The following is a 21,214-nucleotide window of genomic DNA, read 5'->3' as shown; positions in this document are numbered from 1 at the left end:
CTCCCTCTCTCTCTCTCCCTCCCTTCCCTCTCTGAAAATAAATAAATAAATAAAACCTTAAAAAAAAAGAAAAAAGGAAACAACAACAACAACAAAATACCTGGCTCTATGCTGTCACTCCCAAGGGCTGAACCAACTCCAGGCCCCGCCCCCCTTGGTGGCTGGGGAAGTGAGTCGGACGCTGGTGGGAGGCCCCTGGACACTGGTGGGAGGCCCCTGGCAGCAGGACTCCGGAGGAGAGGAAGGAGAAGCCTCTCCAGGCCAGAGGTCGCTGCTCTGACCCCGCCTCGGGGGGAGGGGGCTGTGAGGGGTCCTTAGTACTCCTCAAGTGGCCTCATTTGGCCGTCAGGAGGACCAGGAACCCACCGATCTAACTCCACATAAGTTGGGTCATCCTGGAAGGCTGTCCCCAGGAGGAGACCTCGGGCCAAGCAAAGCCCGACGGGCACACCCTTGTCACAGCTGGGGGTGCCGCCCGACGGGCACACCCTTGTCACAGCTGGGGGTGCCAGTCGCCCCAGACTTCAGAAGTCTGCGAGCGGAAGCGGAGGTCCGACCCCTCTGACATAGCCCGGCTGGCAGGCCCGGGGCGGGCGACCCCTGAGCTGCCGGCAGTTAGCTGCTGGGCACCAGACCGTCCCTGGGGGCGGCGCTGCTGGGGGGGGCTGTGGGGTGGGGGGCAGAGAGCCGCATCGCCAGGTCTCTGGGGCAAGTCCCATAGAGGAGGGGCCCAACGCTGCCCCCACCTTTTTGGTTTTGTCCCTGGAACGCAGCGCTGGCCCGGCCACCGTTGGTGAGACAGGCTTATGGCCAAAGTAGACACGTTTGGCCCCTTTTATCCCGAGGATGCTGCCTTGTCGTGTTTCAGAACTCGGGATGGTTCTAGCCCCAGTCCTTCTCCAAGCTGCCTCCTCGCTCGGGCCGTCAGCACAGCCAGCAGACACCCTGAGGGGGCCCTTCCCGGGGCCTCATCGCCCACCCGAGAGGAGCCGGGAGCTGCCCCGGGCTCCCCCAGCACCCCCCCCCCACTGTAGAGGACACCGCAGGGCGTCTTCTGGAACGTCCAGGGAACCGGGTCCATGGCGTCCTAAGGGCCCGGGACGCCGTGCTGGCGTGGCCGAGAGGCAGAGGAGGGGAGTCGTGGGAAGGGGGGGCATGACCCTGGACGACGCGTCTGAGCCCTCTGCTCTGCCCCCCACCCCCCAACGCAGGAGTTCGAGCGGGAGAAGCACGCTCACGGGCTGCTGCGCTTCCAGCTGGCGGAGATGAAGGCCGCCCTGCAGCAGCGGGAGGAGATGCTCCAGGTGGGTGCCTGGCCCGCGCCTCTGGGTGTGTGTGTGTGTGTGTGTGTGCGTGCGTGTGCGCGTGCGTGTGTACACACTCGTGTGTGTGACTTGGGAGCCTCTGGTTGGCTCGTCACTGAAGTCACGGGTTTCCTGGAGAACTGGGGGCCTAGGCTAATCGTCTCCGTGACCTTCCGTGGCAAAGGGGACCCTGTGACAGGAGACCGCCCCAGGTTTCCTGGGCGGGCCCCGTGGGCCGCAGGGGCCTTACAGAAGTAGGGGGGGCGGAGAGTCCCAGGCAGGAGAAGGGAGGTGACAGCAGGAGCCGATGTCAGAGCGATGGGAGAAGGGACTGTGAGCCAGGGAGCCGGGCGCCTCCAGAAGCCACCAGCACGTGCTCTGCGGGGCCCCCAGGGGAGCCCCGAGGCCGGCCCGCACTTTGACCTCCGCCCGCAAGACCCACTGGGGACTCCGGAGCCCCGGTGCCGGGAAAACATGTCGGCGGAGTTCGGGGCCACGGAACTCGTGCTGATTTGTTTCAGTGGCAACGGGAAACGTTCGGGGTTGTTTTACCCTCTTAACCGTTTCAATCCTCACCCAAGGACATGCTTATTGATTGTAGGGGGAGGGAGGGGGAGAGAGACGTCCATCAGCCGCCTCCCATACATGCCCCGCCCGGGGACTGGGGACCAGGGACCCGACCCGCAACCTTTCGGTGGACGGGACACTGCTCTGACCACCTGAGCCACCCGGCCAGGGCCCAGGGTGTTCAACCTTCTTAACTGGATCCGAACTTGAGTGCGTCTCCATGAGAATTTCATCCAGTGGGGCTTCTCCCGGCCCTCTGGGGTGAGGGGCAGGACCCGGAGAAAGGGCCGCCTTCAAGGGTGGGCTCTGGAGCGGGAGAGACTGTGCTCCCGCCTCCCCCGGGGCCTGCCAGCCAGCGGGCAGCCCTCAGCCGGCCCGAGTGGTCTGCACCGGCCTTCTCCCTGCCTAACCTTTCTCCGCTCTCTTTCCCCCTGCCCCCACCCTTCAGGAAATCCGGCAGCTGCAGCAGAAACAGGCGGGCTATGTCAGGGAGATCTCTGACCTGCAGGAAACGATAGAGTGGAAGGACAAAAAGATAGGGGTAGGACGCGCACGTCTCGGGGAGTCTGTTCGGGCTGCAGGGAGTCTGCAGAGGCTCTGGTCTGCCTGGATGAGCGTGCACGCGGCCCCACCCGACGCAGACCCGATGGTGCAGGGGTGCACGCCAGCCTTCCCAGAGTGGCGGTGGCTCTGGACAGGAAGCTGGCGTGCAGCACGGAGAGCCTCGTGAGGTCAGCGTGGGCCGGGCTCTCCGATGCCCTGTGAGCTGCCGGGGCTCACAGAGAACCCCCCGCCCCCACAAGGAGGGGGGCCCTCGGGCAGCTCTGCTGTGTGCATTTCCCTGCCCATCTGCCTGGGCCTTTTCCCACGGGGCTCCAGGAAGCTGCGGGGTGGCAAGGGCTGTGCCCACCACCCCAGCTTGAAATCTCCCCAGAGGGTCCTCAGACCCGCTCCCTCCCGCCCCCCTGCTGGTGGGGGTGAGGAGGAGGAGGAAGAGAGGGACCCCTCACAGTCTCAGCTCTGCTTCCCGACGCTGGCTTCCGAAAGGGGGCGACTCAGCACGCCACAGAGCGGAGACGCCCGAGCGCGTCCTCGGGGTGCTGACTGCACGCGGCTGCCCTCGCCCTCTCTCTCTCCCGTGTGCCCACCCGCTCACGCGGGGCCCGTGCATGCGCATACGTGTTTGCACGTGCATGCGTGTTTGCACGTGCATGCATGGTTGCACGTGCATGTGTGTTTGCACATGCATGCATGTTTGCACGTGCATGTGTGTTTGCACCTGCATGCATGTTTGCTTTGGGGCCCCTTCCTGCTCGCCTGTGCCGGCCGTCTCCGGAAGCCACGCAGGAGAGCAGCCGGGGTCGCTGAGGCAGGCGTCGCCGGGTTCCTCCGCAGCGCCGCCTACTCCGTATTCACCCCGCACTCAAACGGGGGCGGGGTGCACGGCCCCTGTCAATGGCTGACACGGCTGCAAGGCCCGGACTCAGCTAGAATGAGACACGGGTGACACCCTTCCGGTGCCTTTGGGAGGCACGGGCAGCCGCGTTTCTGGGCTGAGGGAGGGTCTGTGTCCCTTGCATCTCGTCTGTACCTTTGAGCACGCGCTGTCTAACGCCCAACCGGCGGCCTCCTGCCTGGGGGCAGCTGCCTCCGCGGTCCGCTCCCGCAGCCACCTGCTGACTTGTGCGACTCCTCTCCTCTCTCTCCTCTCTCTCTGCTCTGCTCTGCCCTGCCGCACGCTCAGGCCTTAGAGAGGCAGAAGGAGTTCTTTGACTCCGTCAGGAGTGAGCGGGACGACCTCAGAGAAGAAGTGGGCGTGCTGAGAGAGAAGCTGAAGGTAGGGCCCGCAGACCGCCGAGAGGGGGCGGCGTCCCGGAGGGGACGCCGAAGAGACGTGGGACGTGAGCCCGGGTTCCGTGGGGTCTGCCCGTGACCCTCGGGCGTTCACAGGCTTCTCGGAGTTCGAAAGCAGCTCTGGTTTCCAAGAGTTTTTAGATGCGTCGTCCCAGGGTTTCCGTCCTCGTCCTCGAACCGCCCGGCGGCACCCGGCTCAGAGTCGGAGAGCGCTCGTCTGTTCCGTGGCATCCGTGGCGTGCCGGGCTGCGAGCGCTCCTCCCGCCAGACGGGGTCGGGGTGGCGCCTGCCCGTTGCACTGGGAGACCCACGGGGTTATCGGAAAGTCGAGTTCCGTCTCGGCCAGGCCCCGGGGGCTTCGGCCACTGTCTGGGCACCGAGTAAAGGAGCCCCGTGCCCAGCCGAGGGGGTCAGAGCTCTGGGTGGGCTGTGCACCCTGGAGGAGGCAGAGTGGAGGCAGGGCGTGGCCACGGGCAGATGTGTCCTATGTGGTCAACAGACATGTCCGTGTGGCTGCTCATTTCCAGGGGCCAAGGCCAGAGCGGTGCGGGAAAAGGCTCAGGGCTGAGGTCCGCAGACCCTCCCCCCTCTGCCCCAGGGCTGCTAGTGCAGGGTCGGGGCCCCCTCCCAGCACAGGAGGGGGAGCGGGCACGGCGGAGGGCTGAGGGGGAGCCGTCCGTGGTCTAGGGGACCCTGGAGCCATGAGGTGCGGCCGTGAGGGAGAGCATCCCAGACGCCCCGGCCCCTTCTCCCCCCCCCCCCCCCCCCCCCGCCGTCAGAACACCCACGCAGTCCTTGCTGTTCCTTGAGTCTCTTTGCAAAGATCAGGGTCACCTCCCCGGCTTGCACAGGCAGGGTCACCTCCCGGGACGTGCTCGAGGCCTCCCGCCGTGACACCTGGGGCCTCAGCCCTAGCCCCGAGGGTCCCCGCCGACAGCGCCCAGTGGCCGGCACATGAGGACGGGGTGGGGACCCGAGGAGGCATGCTTCTTGCAGGACGCCCCCCCCCGGATGCGTGGGTGCCGGTAGAACCCCCACAGGGGCGGCACCTCGCTCCTCCCGACGCTGCCGGATTCTCCTCCGCTCCAGGGAAAATAGCTGCCCCTGAGCTCACTGTTAATAAAAGAGAGTTTACCCCCAATGTCACTCGGCGAGTGTTGCCACGAGCCTGTTCTTGTCCCCAGAAACACGGGATTGTCCTGAGTTCGGAAGTGGCCACCAATGGGGAGACTTCAGACGCTCCGATGGGCGCCAGGCCCCGCAGTCCCGCCAGGACGACGACGAAGGAAGAGCCGAACGCCCTCCCGGCGCCTGCGGACGGGCCCCTCGGTAAGTCCTCGCCTTCCTCCGGCTCCTGTCACCATCCAGCCACATCGAGTCACCCCCCCCCCCCTGCGCACTGTCACAGTCGAACTCATCCTCACTGGCCATTAACAGCCGCACCGCATGCCCCGCGCTCTGTCTGGTCACGGACGCGCCCCGCCCCGCCCCACGGTGTGCCCGCCCACGCGTGCTGTCAGCCTGCCTCCCGCCAGGGCTCCCCGCCCACCCTGTGGGTGCTGAGTGAGACTGTGGGTGCGGCCTCTAGGTCAGGTGACAGTTCGGGCAGCGCCGTTCGGTCCTCCCCAGACAGGTGCCGAGCGTGGCTTTTCCACGCCCGCACAGAGCTGCCGCGGTCCGGGCAGCGGAGGGGGCTGTGAGCTCAGTTAGCCGGCCGCCTGTGCCAGCCGACACGGCGCCCCCTGCCGGCGCTCTGCAGGCAAGAGGTGCCTGTGCGCAGTGGGCAGAGGCCGGGACACAGGACGCCACGGCTGCCGTCCTCCGGGGAGCACTGGACAGGGGCAGGCGGCCCTGGGAGGCCAGCGAAGGGCAGGCCCCGGGTGTCGGTGCGGGCAGGGCAGAGGGCACACCACGCCAGCGAGTCTGAGTGCACCCACCCCTCCGGGGACGGCGACGTCTCTCTGGGAGTCATATCTTTGCTTCCAGAAGAGCACGCACGGGGGGTTCCGGTAGGGGGCGGGAAGGTCAGAAGGACCCACCAGCCGCTGTTTGTCACTGCGCTTGGCCTGGGGAGGAGCCTCCAGAACCCGCCTGCTGGGCAGCCTGGAGCTGCCACCGCGCCCGAGGCCTCCCCGGCCACTGGCCGCCTGTGTGTCCCGGCTTGACCGAGAGGCCGGAGTCAGGCCGGGCCCGCAGGTCCCGCCCCGGTGAGGCTGCCCATCTCCCCTCTCGTTCTTCGTGGAAACGCACAGACCCCAGGGCTGGCTTCCCAGCCCCCTCCCTGCAGAGGGGCACGGCTCTGCCCACGGCGTGAGCGCCGCCGAATGAGGGCAGCCGGCTCCCCGCCCCTGCCCCCATGTGTCAGCTGTCGGGCAGCCGGCGTTGGCCCCGCCCGCCCACTCTGGTGCAAACACACGCTGTGCATCTTCGGTAGTCGCTGGCACACAGGCGCTTGAAGAACCAGAAATGTCAGTTTTGTAGGCGGCCACCATATGGGGGCTTCCCAGTATTTACATTTATTTTTTTAATGCTTTTTAAAAGATTGTATTTATTTATTTTTAGACAGAGGGGAAGGGAGGGAGAAAGAGAGGGAGAAAAACATCAATGTGTGGTTGCCTCTCACATGTGCCCCGTACGGTGGGGACCTGGCCCGCAACCCAGGCCTGTGCCCTGACTGGGACTTGAACCGGTGACCTTCGGTTCCCAGGCTGGCACTCAGTCCACTGAGGCACTCCAGCCAGGGCTGTATATTTATCTTTTTAATTTAGGTATATAATATTGTAATAATATAAAATGTGCATTATGTCATGTGCACTCATAGACATTTTTAAAGGGTGAAGCAAAACTAACTTCCCTTGCTTTCCCCGCGGTAAGTGTCCCCCCCCCAGGGAGACCCCTGGGTCGACCCCCAGGTCCTGGCGTCACCAGCCTTTGCCCTGCGGGGGGGGCACCTCCCACGCTGCGGTTTAGTTGGGCGGAAGCATCCCAACCACAGCTTCATTCCAGAGCAGTGGCAGGTTTGGTCACTCGTGGCTTGTCCCTTGGTGAGTCAGTCACTCAGCGTTCAGGCGAGTGGTCATCCAGATTCCAGCGCCTCGCCTGCCTCCCGCTGGGACACCCTGTCCGTGCGGACGGGGACGGAGCAAAGGTGTTCAGGGCGCAGGCCACCTCCTCAGGGGACCGTGACCAGGTGGCGGGGGTGGACCTCTTCCGAGGTCCTGACCCAAGTTGTGGCAGAAGCATATCCCTCCAGGTGGCCCGGGAGGCTGAGTCTCTTCACGCGACTCGGCAGCCACCCGCAGGGCTGTGTGACGGGCAGCCTGACAGCTGCTGCCCGACGTTGTTTGGGAGTGACAACTCGGACCGGACCGCGAGCCCATGTCCCTCTCAGACCCCTCACTCTGGAGGGTCCGGCTGCTGGGCCCGGCGCGCCTGCTGCTGGCAGCCGCTTAACTGCGCACAAGGTGGCGCTGGCAGCCGCTCTCCCTGAGGTGGTGGCGGAGGCCTCAGCTGACGGCTCTTTGCGGGTGCGGTGGCTGCTTGGTGGCACGGAGCTGGCGGAGGCTTCGTCCTGGGGACTCTCTGCTGGTGCGCTGTCTCTCTCTCTCTCCCTCTCTCCCCCTGGGAGCGGGGCCGGGTGGGGACGGGAACGCGGGTGGATGTTGCCACGTGTGTGTTGAGTGGTCACCACATCACGGGGTCCCTCCCATTTTCTCGATGGTCTTTTAGGAAAAGCCACTGAAGTGGAGGTGGAAAGTGAAACTGTGGACCCTGTGGGGAAAAGAGAGAGCTTGCAGAGTACTGAGCGAGAGCAGCGCCAGGAGGACCCCGTAGAGGACGGTGTGGACGCAGAGGTCTTACCTCCTGGCGACAGTGCCGAGGACCACACGCCCCCCGACAGCAGTGCCCTCTCCCTAGCAGCAGCAGCAGATGCTGCAGAGGGGGGCCAGGTTCAAAGCCCAGTTCTAGCAAACGGGTCCCTCCTTGACCACACAGAGCAGGGTGGGTCCAGAGCGGCCACAAGCACCCCGGAAGCCGGGGCCGGGGCTTCGGGGTGTTGGAGGGAACTGGATGGTGACACACTGCACCCCGAGGCGGATGCCTTGGATGCCCTAAACCAAAGTGGGGAAACCAAAGAAACACAGGAACCAGAAAAGCAAGGTTGCGGAACCAGGTTGGGAGAGGTGAGCCCGGACCCACGCCAGGAACCTGCTCCCTCGCAAATCCCCGAGGCCGACACGGTGAGCTGCAGCACCCCGGGCTCGGTGCAGGCAGGGCCGACAGGGCTAGGGGGGCCGGAGGACACAGCGGCCTCCAGGCCTCCGAGGGGCAGCGTTGACAGCGTGAGTCAGGATGACAGTTGTGTGGCCGATGTCCCCAGAGAGGTGGATGCCAGCGCAGGGTGTGGTTTGGAGACCGAACTCACCGGCCAGGAAGCAGCAGAGCTCGGGGAGGCCCCGGTGCAGGGCACGGGACTGGGGGGGTGCAGGGATGAGGAAGAGGCAGAGGGGGCGGGAGTTAAGAGTGAGAAGCCCACCCAGACTGCAGCCCAGACCAGCCCCTCGTCTGCGAGGGCCACGCACCGTGCTCAGGGAGCAGCAGACCCGTGCCCAGCAGACGCCAAGAGCGGACCCCTGGACGCGGAAGAACCCGGCGAGGACAGCAAAGACCCGCAGGGCGAGGGGCTGGATTCGCCGCAGAAGAAGACAAGGAACAAGAAGAAGAAGAACAAGAAGAAGAAGTCTCCAGCGGCGGCGGCGGAGACCAGCAAGGACGCCGAGAAAGAGTTGCCGCCTCAGAGCCCGGAGCTGAGCGAGGTCAAGGAGGAAGAGCCGGCGAGACCCACTGACGCGAGGCCAGGCGCGGGGACACCGCCTGAGGCCCCTGGCAGTCCCAGACGGAACTCGGTGGCAGGGAGCAGCGAGAACCTGGACGTTCCGGAAAGCGCTAACCTGGAGGTGGATGGAGGACGGAACCCGGGAGACGGCGGCGATGCGGCCACGGAGGCGGGGGAAGCGATCCCCGAGGGAGAACCGGGGCCGCCAGAAGGCGACGCCCTTCAGGGAGCGGGTGCAGGAGGGTCAGAGGGAGGAGGAGGAGGAGGAGGACCGGACGGTGCCCACGGAGACGGCCCCACTCCATGCCGGCCCCCAGGGGACGAGGACGTGTCCGGCAGCACCCTGCCCGGAGGCCAGCGTCCCTCTGAGGTCGTCGTCAGTGAGAGCCAGGGAGCCAGGGAGGTTTCCGAGAGCCTCGGGCCAGAAAGGGATGGCCTGGCGCCCGCTGGGGAGTTGGGGGACGCCTGCTCAGACAGCAGGGAGGAGGCGGGGGGCCAGAGCGAGAAGGACAGAAGCAAAGAAGACTGCACCCTGTCGTAGGCGAGGCTCGCTCGTCCGGCGGGGGGAGAGAGGGGGGCAGGGCCACCCACGACAGCACCCCCCCCCTCAGCGGCCCTTGACACGGTCCAGACGCACCAGCACAATCGACCGCCACGCCTGCTGGGACGTTAAGTTGCAGGCTGTTACTGGCAGATCCATATGTTGTCAAGGCCAGCCCCCAGGCCAGAAGGAGAAACACGTGTGTCCCCGGCGTGCGCTCTAACCGGGAGCATCCTGGTTCATCAGACAGTAACGCGCCCTGTCTGCAGCCTGCGCTCCCAGTCCGCACGCCAGGCCCCGTCTGCCTCCGCTGGCCCGGCCGTGCGTGTCCGTGACCAGATGTATCGGCCTCGACCTGAAACGACCAAACAGCATCCCGAGATCCCCACATCGGGGTGGCAGCGATGTGCAGATTCCTTCGTCCCACTCAAGTACATGTGCCTTCTTGTTTGCTTCTGGTGTGTGCGTTATCCCCTGCGTGGCATTTCCGCTGAAGAGGAGACCAGCAGCCAAGCAGCCTGTAGGTCGCCGGGTGAGCCTTCGTCTCAGGGGTAACGCGCAGCTGGAAGCCCCGGGGGCTCCCCGCCCATAAAGACCGCGCCCCAGCTTCACGGGCCTGAGCCCGTGCCACGTGACTTCCCGCCACGCCAATCACGCACCAAAGTCATTTCACACAAAGACTCTTTAAACACTTTTTTCTGGAAGAGATGAATGTTGCAATTCCGTTTCCTAGAGTGTTATAGGGTGGGGAGGATCACTTCTAAAATTTATTTTTTTAGCCTTAAAATGACTTCTCCGTCTGATCATTATTCCAAAGAGCAACGGAAGAGGGGGGCTCGCTGTCAGGCAGAGTGCACCGCCAGTTAAACCACAGCGGGGGTCTTACGCCGGTCAGGCGCTGTTGGTGTTCTGGTATAAATATTTGCATTTGTTGTTTGTCCATTGTATTGCGAAATTCTCGTTTTGATCTTCCTGAACAAAATATGCATTGTCTACCTAAAGAAGCCTTTTTTAAAAAAATGATTGTAAAGTTAAATTTGAAAATAACTGTAACACGGTGAAAGCCCGCGGGAACGAGGGTGACGAATGTTGTTGGCACGTGGGAGAGTCCGTGGCTCACGGCGCTGGGACGAGGCGCGCCCGGGCGCAGGAAGGACCGGCGCCTGGGCGGCGCCCGAGGTGCCCGTGGGGCCGCGCGATGGCAATAAAGACGTTTCCGAGTGCTGCGAGCCTGTGGTTCCACTCTTTGGGCGGCGCGGACTCCAGCCGTGGCGGCTGCGGCACGTCACGCATCCATGCGGTGGTGCCCCCTCCAGGGGGCCGAGTCCCCGGCGGGGCTCTGGGAGGGGCCGCACCTGACGCCCAGCATCAGCCAGGACTGAAGTTCTCTCCCGGCACCCAGACCATCTGGGTGGGGCTGGGGCTGGGGCTGCTGGGCCGTCGGGGTGGGGCTAGGAGGGGGCCTGAGGAGAGCCCCCACCACAGCGTCGCCTGTGAGCTGAGGGTCCGAGGAGGAGCCCCCGTGGAGAACAGGGTCCATGCCGCGTGCCAGGACAGGGTTATGACAGGTGCACATGGTCCACCTGTGAGAGCGTCCCGAGTGGAGGGCCACAGGGCCGCCAGCCCCTGCCCACCCGGGCCACGGGAGTAGAGGGCACACAGGAGGGAGGTTGGTAGGGAATCAAGTCCAAGGGTGGAGAGGCGTTTCAGGGCTTCGGCTGTGCCGCTGACCTTGGCAAAGCTGCGGCCACGCTGCAGTGCACACTGGGAAACGGTTGAGCCCTGGGCCCAGACTCACTGGAGGCTGGGGTCCTTGAACCGCCGTACGGTGGTTCCGGTCTCTCCGTGCTGTTCGCCAGCACACGCGAGGACAGCGTGACACACACCTCACGCCCCTCGAGCCTCACCGGGTCACTCATTCGTTCCACGGATAGACACGTGATCGCTTCCTGTAGGGGGGGCCTCTCTGCCCGCGAGGGAGCGGGTGGGACCCAGCGCCTGGGGGTGGGGGGGGCGGGAAAGCTGAGGATCGGGCGTGAGCGCCGCAGAGAGAAAGGGTTCTGCGCAGCCGAGCCGCCTCCCGGTCCTCTCGGTCCCTCTGGTCCGAGTGTGGCAGGGCGTCCTGGCCCAGCAAGTGGCCCACGTCCCCGGTGGAGCCCCGTCAACACTCAGCGGAGGGCGACCAGGGCCCGTGGGGGGCGGGGGGAGGCCCCGGGGGTGGACCAGGCATGCGGGCAAGGCTTTAGTGTCAAGAGCCAGAATCAGACGGGAACCCAAAGGTCACCCCTCCACCACGCCCCCCCGGGGAGTCCGGGTCACTGAGTGTCACCGTGACGCGGAGCGGGGAGAGGAGCAGTCACTGTACGCCCCAGAATGCTCCTTCTGAGGCGTAGACCGGCCGGGGCCCTGTGCTCTGTCTGTGGGCTCCCGCCCTCGGAGAGCCCCGGACCCCGCTGGCCTCCCAGGCCATCGGAACAAGGGAGCAGACGTGACGGACGTCTCGGCGAGAGTCCTGCCGCACACCCAGGCTGCGGAGCAGAGGAGGGGCCGTGTGTGCGTGCGGGCACGCGTCTGGGTGCCTGTCCCGCGTGCCGACCACGAGCAGGGAAGACTTTGTCTTTCGGGAGAAAAACCCTTTCTCTCGTCCCTTCGCCCCGGTGCTGTGCCCCTCTCACTGGGGACGACATTTTTCCAGTTGCTCAGCTGAGAGGAAGGCCGCGGAGCTGGTGGGGACAGTCCGTCTGTGCAGACAGACCCTGGGCCCTGTGAATGGGGAGACAGGTGCCCCCTGCAGCAGCCAGTCAGCATTTGCCTTTCTCTGCAGGAGGCCAGTGCCGGCCTGGCCCAGGCGGCTGGCCCGGGGACTGACCGTGAGGCTGACCGTATAGCCAGACTCCGTCCTGCAAGGGGGAAGTGGGAAAACTGGGCGCTTAGTGGGTTTCTGGAGGGTTCTCAGTCTCCCCTTGTTACCTTGGCAAGTGTGGACAGGAGGGGACTGTCCCCTGCCACGGGCAGAGGAGGCCCTCCCCTCCCAGCCCCTCTGTGCTGCCTGAAACCAGCACGGGAATGAACGCCACGCTCCTGATGGCATGTGGTCACCTGCCAGCTCCGTGCCCTGAGAACGGGGTGGGAGCCTGACTCTCAGAGCTGTGGAGAGGGCCAGGTCCGGGCGCAGCCCTGAAAGAGTGACCACTGATGGCGCAGCTGTCCGTGGTCGTCAACCTGGCTGTACCCTGGGCGCGTGAGGTGGCAAGGTGAGGCCACAGGGAAGAGCGGCCAGTGGGCTCGGAGAATTCCAGCACGAGCTCAGCGGCCCCACGGACCGGCCACGGGCCTCAGCTGTCCGTGCCTCCTTCCACGGGCCTCTGCAAGGTGCACCGGAAGAGCTGTGCGAATTCAGTGTAAAGACGAGATTTTTAAAAATGTGACCTTGACCAGTATTGCTGAAACGCCCACCGAGCCACCTCTCGTTAGCATCTCACTGTTGAAGAAGACCCTGAACTTGAGACACTATCACTCCGAGTTCTCTGACGCCTCCTCTCCAAGGCTGTGGTCACAGGCCTTTACACGGGTGGCGGGTGGCGAGGTTATGGACCGGGTGTTGCAGAGCGACGGTGGGCGGTGAGCACAGGGCGGGGACGGGCTGGCTACGCTCTTGTTGGGAATCACAGTGAGTTGGGGCGGGGGGGGGGGGGCGTGGTTGGGGGAAAGGGCAGACAACTGTAATTGAACAACAGTAAAATAATTTTTAAAAAAAAACAGCAAAAAAAAAAAGATAAACAGTAAGTATATTAGTGGCCGGGTGCCAGCCAGCCAACGAGTTAGAATATCAAATTTTAAAGCTCTGAAAATGTACTCCTTTTCTTCGTATCAAATAATCTTGCGCCTTTCTTGTTTCCATCATCTTAAAACTATTACGTTTTAGTCTTCTTTAATTCCGCTTTAAAATTTCTCTTCCTTAAAATTTCCACTTCTCAAAAACAAAGTTTCCACTTCTCTCTATTTCATTTTCTCTCTATGAGACTAAAGGTTAGATTATGCTTTTTTTTTTTTAATTTTTTTCCTAGGGCTATTATTACATTTTAACATTTGTTTTTTTTACTCACTATCCAGAGTATTTGAAGTCTCCTAGTAGAAAGTAATTTTAAAAATTGTCCAAAACCTGTATGAGCTTCAAGACCTCTTTCGGACGCCCTCCGCGTTCTTTGTGGTGCCCGTGGTTTTGTGCCTAGGAATGTGAAATACGGAAGACCAAATAAAAAGTGATATTGAATAAAAGTCTCGGTCTGTAACTACAGTCATTTGTTCAGCGTTGAGTGCATGTAGGGGAGGGAAACAATGAATCACCCTAACGTTCCGGTCTAGTTTAGTTTGTCACCGTGCCTCCCAAAACAACAACTGGGGGCGTCTGGAAGAAGCAGTTGGAGCAAGCGTGTAACTCGGGTTAGGGTGTGGATACGTGACTTTTCAAGTGAAAACAAGGGCGCATTTTATATGAACTGTTTCCATTTCCCATGGCCAACCAGAAGCTGGGTGGCCCGAGGACGCTGGTCCCTCCGGAGCAGGGCCCTTGGGTGGGGCTGGGGGGCTCCAGGCCCAGCTCTGAGATCTGAGTTCAGATCTAGAAAAGCAGTTGGGGGCCTGGGGGAGGGGGCGGGCCAGGCCTCCAGAAAGCTGCTTAATTGTGCTGGGCCTTGGGTCTGGGAATGCAATAGTAGCGCCACCCACAGGCTCCGTGGGTGAGAGAGGGTGACGGCCGTGCCCGGCACAGACTGGGGGCCCAGCACACTTGAGCGTCACCGTCTGCACCCTGGCTGTCCTCAAAGCTGGTGGAGGACTCGGCCCGGACCCCTCCCCCACTTCATCCCGGGGTCTCCCCGGTGCACTGAAGGTTGCATTCCCCGACAGCCCTTCAGGGAGAGGTTTGGAGGGGTTGCTAGGTGCTTCTGTGGGGCGTCCCGACACATCTGGGGAGCTGGGGGCAGGAACCTACCACTGCGGTCTTCCTCCTCAAACGAGTACAAGTGCTCGCCCAGCGGGTGAGCACGGCCAACTCTGACCCGCAAGCGTGTAGTCAGAGCCCCGGCCCCGGGGAGCCCGGGCGAGAGCCACCTCCGGGGTGCGCCCTCGGAGGGAGGGCAGGCCCCACGGAGGGACCCCCCCCCCCCGTGCGTGACGCTCGGTGTGTGCGCGCGACCCCGCTGGTGACGCGAAGCCGTGAAGCCTGTGAGATTTTGTGTTGCAGTGTGGTTTGGCCCTAGCGCCCCTGCATGCTAACCCCGGGTCGAAGACCGGCCCGTGCGCGTGCGGCCGGACCGGCCCCTGACGAGACAAGCATGTGCTGGGCGGTGGGCCGCTGCCCCCGCCCTCGGCCGACCTCGCCCCCATCCTGTGTGTGGCCTCATCCGCTGTGGTACGTGCGTAATACCCTCATCATCACCCCCACTAACCCGAGCGCTCATTCTCCCGCTCACCCCTCTGCTGGGAGGCGCGGCCGCCGGAGCCCTGACCCTGTGTCTCTCTCGTTTCTGCAGACATCAGGTTGAGAAAGCTCATCGACGAACGGGAATGCCTGCAGGAACAGGTAAGGATCTTCGCATCCCTCCCCGAGTGCTCCAGCGGGGCTCCCGCCACCAGCCACCTCCCCCCCACCCACCCCCGTCCCTCTCCCTTGCTGTGTCGGGACCCCTCACGCATCATGCCCCAAAAATAACGATCGCGCCAGCCCGGGCTCTTGCAATTATTTTTTTAAAGATTTTATTTATTTATTTTTAGAGAGGGAAGGGAGGGAGAAAGAGAGAGAGAGAAACATCAATGTGCGGTTGCTGGGGGTCATGGCCTGCAACCCAGGCATGTGCCCTGACTGGGAATCAAACCTGTGACACTTTGGTTCACAACCCAAGCTCAATCCACTGAGCTACGCCAGCCAGGGCAATTATTATTTTTTAATCCGTCTGAAATCAGAGGAGGTTTAGAGAGGAGGTCTCCGGGACCCAAGGCCGGGTACTGAATTGGGCGTGTCCCGAGAGAATTGCTGCCTGACCTTGATGTTTAACTGGAAGGCTCGGATGACCCCTGAGAGGCGAGGGCAGGACTGAGCTGGCCCAGACCCCTCGTGAGAGTCCGCTCCGCCCTCCCTCGCCGACCAGCACCCCCTTCTGGCCGGCCCGTCTGTCCCCCCCGACCAAAGTCGTTTTCCCCGTGGTTCACCTTCGTCGTTCTCGACGCCAAAGACAAACAGGTTGTCCCCTTTGGTCTTCCCCGTGCCGGGTGGCTGTGCAGTCATCCCGCAGTCACTTTCCAGGGAAACGGGTTCCTCTCATTTCCCTCAGGAGCCTGATCCAAGGCACCGGCCTCGCTTTTTCCCGGCTCCGTTGACCATTCCTCTCCAAGTCAGGGGAGCTCTCACCGTGACAGGAGGGGTCTCCCGAGGCTCCTTTGACCTTTCAAACACCTGTGTCCATGGCGGTTCTGTGCTTGTCTTCTTAAAGCGGCGTGCACGGACGGTTTGTGTGTGCCGGGGGTCGGCCTGGGGGGCTTCCTCCAAGGCCGCAGAAGTCGGACGGTAACAGGACAAAGTCTGGCAGACCCCCCATCACACAGCAGGAAACCCTGCAGTCCTGGCTGCTCACCGCACCCCCATCTGGAGACGGCACCGTCCAGGGGGCTGCTCCCATCGGGTGGTCCCCCTGCAACTGGGCCGGGCTCCTGGGGGGGCACCGGTTCTAGGGGGGACTCAGGTAGAGCCCTCCTGTGCCTGGGAGGCCTCCAGGTGGCCCTTCTGGCTCCCAAGTGCATAAAGCAGAGGTTAACAGAGCCCTGAGTTGTAACCCTTAGACAAACGGTTAAACCATGTTATGCACCATCCCCTCCCGCACGCAAGAGGAATCTCAACCCTAGAATCACTTCCCACCAGAGGTACGAGAGAATCCATGCCTGGTGTTGGGACTGTAACTGCATTTCCACCCGTCACGCCTAGCTTCTGAGACGTGTGCTAACTGGCAGGAGTTACTCCATTTATTTATTTGTGTCGGTTCCTTTATTAAACGGGAAATACTCCCTGTCTCCCTGGTGGGTTGCATATCTCTCTCTGCGTTTTTCTCGGGCTTCACTACGTAACCCCTGCCGCTCTGTGGCATCCCAGAGACGCAGGAAGTACCTGCAAGGCCACATCCGGTTGTACCGATGGGGCGTTTTCTGCACGGGATGGTGCTTCCCTCGCGCCAGGCTCTAAGCTCAGCGTTTTGGTCTCGTGTGGGGCAGAGAGATTGACACCCTTCTCGGTGGGCGTTTTCAGATTAAGAAACTCAAAGAGCAGCTGGGGGAAAGGCAGAAGAACGGCAGGCTGGACGCGCCGCGCCCCGAGGACGGAGTCTTCGAGAACGGGACCGACGTGCACGTGATGGACCTGCAAAGTAAACAGCGGCCCTCGGGCCGGCACAAACGCCGTGGCGTGTGCGGTTGTCGTGTGCTTGTGCGGGGGCAGAGCCCGGTGTTGCCCCCCGCCCGCCATCCCCCAGAGGTCCTTGCTTACAAAAGCACAAAGATGTTTTCCTCTGTGAGACAGGACGGGATGGGCAGGTGGGTGAGGCGCGGGTGTTCCTGGGTGAGCCTGAGAAGCAGAACAGGCACCCCAAAAGCGTGCCCCCACAGAGGTGCCCCCACAGGGCACGCTGCGGGAACCACGTTTACCGCGCTGGGTGCGGCCACCTTTTGAGCTGCGTGGAAAACTGGGAGGAATTTCTCTACGCCAGTGAACGGGAAGGAGGCCTGAGAGGGGGGAGCCCTGAAGCCCAGTCTCTCTGCCCCCTCTCTGCTTCCCACCCACTCCCTACCCCCCATCTTCTGCGCTCCCAGGCGCCCCCTCTCTCCTGGGTGCCTCCCGGCCTGGCGCGTGGGAAGACGGAGCCCCCTCCTGTCTGGCTCGGGAGGGCTGGGGGCCGCCGGCGAAGACGTGCAGATACAAGCTGGTCACAGGGGGAGGGTTCCGTTCCCAGGAACCGTGGTTCTCATGTGTTAAAAGCCCGGGAGCCTAACAGATGTCCCTTCTTTTTCACCTTTCAGGGGACGCCAACAGACAGATCAGCGACCTCAAATTTAAACTCGCCAAGTCCGAGCAGGAGATCACTGCGCTGGAACAAAATGTACGTGCACGCGGCCGGCCAGGAACGGGCGGCCGGGCGGATGATTCACTGACGTTGTCTTTGCTGGGCCTCGCCCCCGGAAGGCTGGGGACAGAGAAGCAGCAGATATTTTCAGAACAAAAAGCAAACAAACAAACAAAATCCTCGGTGTATTCCCTGAAAAGAGAGAACGCAGGGATGAAAGGTCATTCTTGGGATTTGGGTTGTATGGTTGATACTGACCCTTCGTGAAAAAAGGATGTAGAAAGTAGCTCATGTATTTAAGGAGGGTTTTTTGGGGGGTGGTCTTTAAAAATGATTTTTAAATGATCATTTGACAGTGCTCCCTGTGGGGATGTCCCTCCGGCCCAGACCCATCCTCTCCCCACCCGGCAGGCTCCCTGGGCTCCAGCGAGAGGGGCCGGTCTGGGGCAAACCGCGTCCTCCCCGGGGGGGGGGGGGGGGGGGGCGGATGACAGAGGTGCTACCCCCCACTGCACTGTGGGTGCACGTGGGAGAACTTCCTGGCGCTTGTGTGGGACAGAGGGAGCGCAGCACGCACACGCACAGACAGCGATGAGTTTTCAGAAGCCGGGCCTCCCTCTCCGCAGACGGGAGCCTCCAGCAGGCCGCCCCGTGGCCTCCTCGCTCACTGCAGTCTGAGCTCCCCGCCTGTCCTCCCCCCTCTCCCGCCTCCCTGCGCCCACTCCCCGGGAGAGCCTAGACTGGAGCGGAGGCCCTGGCAGAGCCCTGGCCCTCCCAGCCCTGTTCTGCTCGGACCGGCCCAGTTCCGGCAGAATCGTCGGCCCCTAGAGGGGGAGACGGCAGCAGCGTGTGCGTGGTGTGGGAACCCCCGCTTTCGGACTCGGGCCGGAGGGGAAGTCAGTCTGGGTTGCTCAGAAACAGGAACCTCCAGAACAACCAGAAACGCTAGGCGGTGGGTGGTTCTCGGCGTGGCGTGCTCGCCCGTTTCACAAGGTGGACACCTCGGGTCTCCGACAGAGCAGTCGGAGGGAGACAACAGGCGAGTCCAGGTGTACAGGGGGTCTCTTTCCCTCCTTGCAGGTCATCAGGTTAGAGAGCCAAGTGTCTCGTTACAAATCAGCCGCTGAAAATGCAGAAAAGATAGAAGACGAACTGAAGGCTGAAAAACGGAAGCTCCAACGAGAGGTGAGTGCTCGGGGCCGTTTCCGGGGGAGGAACGGGCACCGACACTCCAGCTGACGAGCCGAGGAGGCCCCGGCCCCTGGGTGGCTCCTCGTCCCATCAGCCACACCCCTGAGGGGCGCACCCGTCATCCCACGGGAGTCTGGGGTCGGGCAGGAGCCCGGCACCCGGCCCAGGAGCCCTCAGGCTCCGCCCGCCTGCAGCGCCCTCTGTGTTCACGTGGGGTCATCGTCACTCCATTGGGAATGCGTGACGTCTCATGGCTCTGTGACGTCCTTTCTCTCGGTCGATTTTGGACGTTTTTAACCATGAGGTCCCCAGGTCACCCCCGACCTCCAGTGCCCCCACTCCCTCTGGGACGCTCCCATCCCCCCCCCCCCTCCCCCAGATACATACACAGTCTTTGCAGCACCCTCCCAGATGCCCCTTTTGCTCTTCTGAAGACTGTCCGTTCCCGACAGTCTCTGGAGGTGTGCTCCCACTCGGTTTCTCCCGTGTCCTCACTCTGATTTAAAGGCCTCTCGCACGGCCGCGCGGTGCTGCGTGCCCGGGGACTGACACCCGTCCAGTCTTTGGGAGCCTCGCTCCATGGGGTTCTTCTTCTGCTGGCTCCAGCGGTTGGGCGTTTCGTGAGGTTGTTTGTGCTTGATTTTTAACTTATAGGAATACTCCAGGCCTGGCTTGGAATTTCCTGCAAAGAGGGCTTGCGGGCCCGTGGGGTTGAATCTGTCCCGTGACCCCACCCCCTCCCCGTCTCCGAGGGCTTTGGATCGGAATCAGAGGCACAGACTGTGCCTGGTTCCAGGGGCCGGCTCCTGGGCATTGCCATCTTGGCTCCAGGCATCCCTGCTCTGGTTTCTGCCCGAAGAAGCCGTGCCCCTGGCCGCCCAGGGCTGTGGGAGACTCCCCCTCCAGCCGTCTGGGCTCAGCTCCTGGTTTTGCTCATCTCCCTTACCTTTCACGACTCATCAGGGTCCCAGAGCCCGCTCCCTGTCTGGGCCGAGTTGTCTCAGAGAGGAAGCTGCCCATGAGGCCAGACCCCTGTGCCTTTTTAGGTTGAGGAGCACAGGCATCGCACACACGTGTCAGTGAGTGCGCCCGGGATCTCAGGGGCCCGGCCTTTAAACCGGGATGCTCAGTAGGACTGAAGTCGCACACGCCTGCTGGGTTTGGGGAATCCGGGTCCCCAGAGCCGCCTCTCCCCCTCGTTCCAGCTCCGCTCTGCCCTGGACAAGACCGAGGAGCTGGAGGTGAGCAACGGCCACCTGGTGAAGCGCCTGGAGAAGATGAAGGCCAATCGCAGCGCGCTCTTGTCCCAGCAGTAGCGCCGGCCGTGCTCAGCGGTGGCGGCCGGCCGGCGAGGGAGACCCTAGGCAGGCTCCCCTGCACTCCTGCCCAGGGTGGGGGGGGAGCCACCGCTTCCCCTGCTTCTGAGCGGCCGCCCCATGGCCACGGAGCGGCGGGAGCCCAGCAGCCTGCGAGGCGCCCGCCCACTGCAGACCCCGAACGGGCTGGGCGCCTCCCCCGGGACCCGCGGGTCACGCGATAAGCACACTGGGCCCGGGGGGGTCTGCACCCACCGGTGCACCAGCCCCCTCGTGCCACTTACGGGGGTCGTCGGAGTCAAGATTCGAGTGGGACTTGGTTTTCTGTTCACGTGTCTTGCTGAAAATAAGGGGGAATGTTACGTGTTGGGGCTTCCCGTCAGGGCAGAACCCACAACTGGAGCGGTTTCAGTAGTGTCTCTTAGTCTATGCTTTTCTCACACACACACACACACTCACTCACACACACTCACACACACTCACACACACACACACACTGTGGAACCAGAAGCCATCAGCCAGCAGAGCTCTTCCGCCAGACACGGGGGGCGGCCGACGCGCCAAAGTGACCTTAGGAAGACTCTTCCCCGGCCAGCGGGCGACGCTTTTCCAGGGGCCTTTGCCTCCGTCCGATCACGACACTGTTTCCCAGGGAGTTAGGCCATAGCTTACTGAAACGGACAGAGCTCATCTGCATTATTTAATCCTTCTATTTGGAATTGAAGTTGTTAACTTCTTTTAAAGAATGTGCCATTAGAAAAATTAAAAAATGAGAAGTTAAGAAACGTTCGCTATGTGGCTTTTTTTTTCCACTGAAAAAGAAGATCTTTAACTGTTTTATATTAATTATTATGTGTACTTTGGGTCTTTTTAATTTTTTTTCCAGCGTGCAATTATTTTAATTTTAATTGCTGTTCAAGTATATTTTTCTGCCCTTTACCCCATCCCAGCCCACCCCCCAGCCCTCCCTACCTCCCTCCTGTCTCCACCCCCCTTGTTATTGTCCATGTGCCCTTTATACTATTTTTTATTTTTAAGCATATCAAATCAATTCATTTTTCTTTCCCTGTTTTCAAAAAAAAAAAAAAGGCCTGTTCCTAGTGAGTGAGAGTAGTGCACTCAGAAGAATCGGTGTTCTCAGAAATTACAGGAACCTGAGGAAGTCCCAGGCCAGAGAGGAGACAGCTCCGATGCCCTCCAGGATGGAAGTGAAGAACGTCTGGCTACTCGCTAACCTTCAGTTACGCTCTGTGTGGGTTGTGTTCCGAGTCAGGCTGCTCAGGGAGACAGCTTTGCAGGGTGAGAGTGAGCACAGACCGACAAAGACAGTGTCACCCGAAAGTGTATCCAGTGTGACCCGTGGAGAACGCCGGGGTGGGGGTGCGAGGCGAGCACATAAAGTTAGGAAGATGCCCCCGACGTGGTGCCGCAGGCCACTGGGTGGACCCAGCGTCCCCGGGCCGCACACCATCAGGTCGGGGAGAAGCTGTGTCCCT

The 21,214-nt window shown here is 62.3% G+C and overlaps 1 protein-coding gene across 16 annotated transcripts in view; it reads left to right on the top strand.

The window, feature by feature from the left end:
* LRRFIP1 (LRR binding FLII interacting protein 1) overlaps positions 1-20,507 on the top strand; it is a 107,583-nt gene extending 87,076 nt beyond the window's left edge. For 8 of the 16 annotated variants that reach the window (XM_036022661.1, XM_036022659.1, XM_036022655.1 and 5 more), the window contains 5 exons: positions 1,212-1,304; positions 2,320-2,412; positions 3,616-3,708; positions 4,910-5,054; positions 7,455-10,142. In XM_036022661.1, coding sequence (XP_035878554.1) covers positions 1,212-1,304; positions 2,320-2,412; positions 3,616-3,708; positions 4,910-5,054; positions 7,455-9,103 — 2,073 coding nt within the window. In that variant the 3' untranslated portion in view covers positions 9,104-10,142. Of the gene's footprint in view, positions 1-1,211; positions 1,305-2,319; positions 2,413-3,615; positions 3,709-4,909; positions 5,055-7,454; positions 10,143-14,637; positions 14,688-16,400; positions 16,519-17,167; positions 17,248-18,291; positions 18,397-19,607 lie in introns of those variants that run through there. The other 8 variants (XM_036022666.1, XM_036022664.1, XM_036022665.1 and 5 more) reach the window with 4 other exon arrangements.
* Positions 20,508-21,214: the final 707 nt, after the last annotated feature.

Source organism: Phyllostomus discolor, chromosome 4 (assembly GCF_004126475.2).
Source record: "Phyllostomus discolor isolate MPI-MPIP mPhyDis1 chromosome 4, mPhyDis1.pri.v3, whole genome shotgun sequence".
Lineage (NCBI taxonomy): Eukaryota > Metazoa > Chordata > Mammalia > Chiroptera > Phyllostomidae > Phyllostomus > Phyllostomus discolor.
This window is presented reverse-complemented; position numbering and strand designations above follow the sequence as displayed.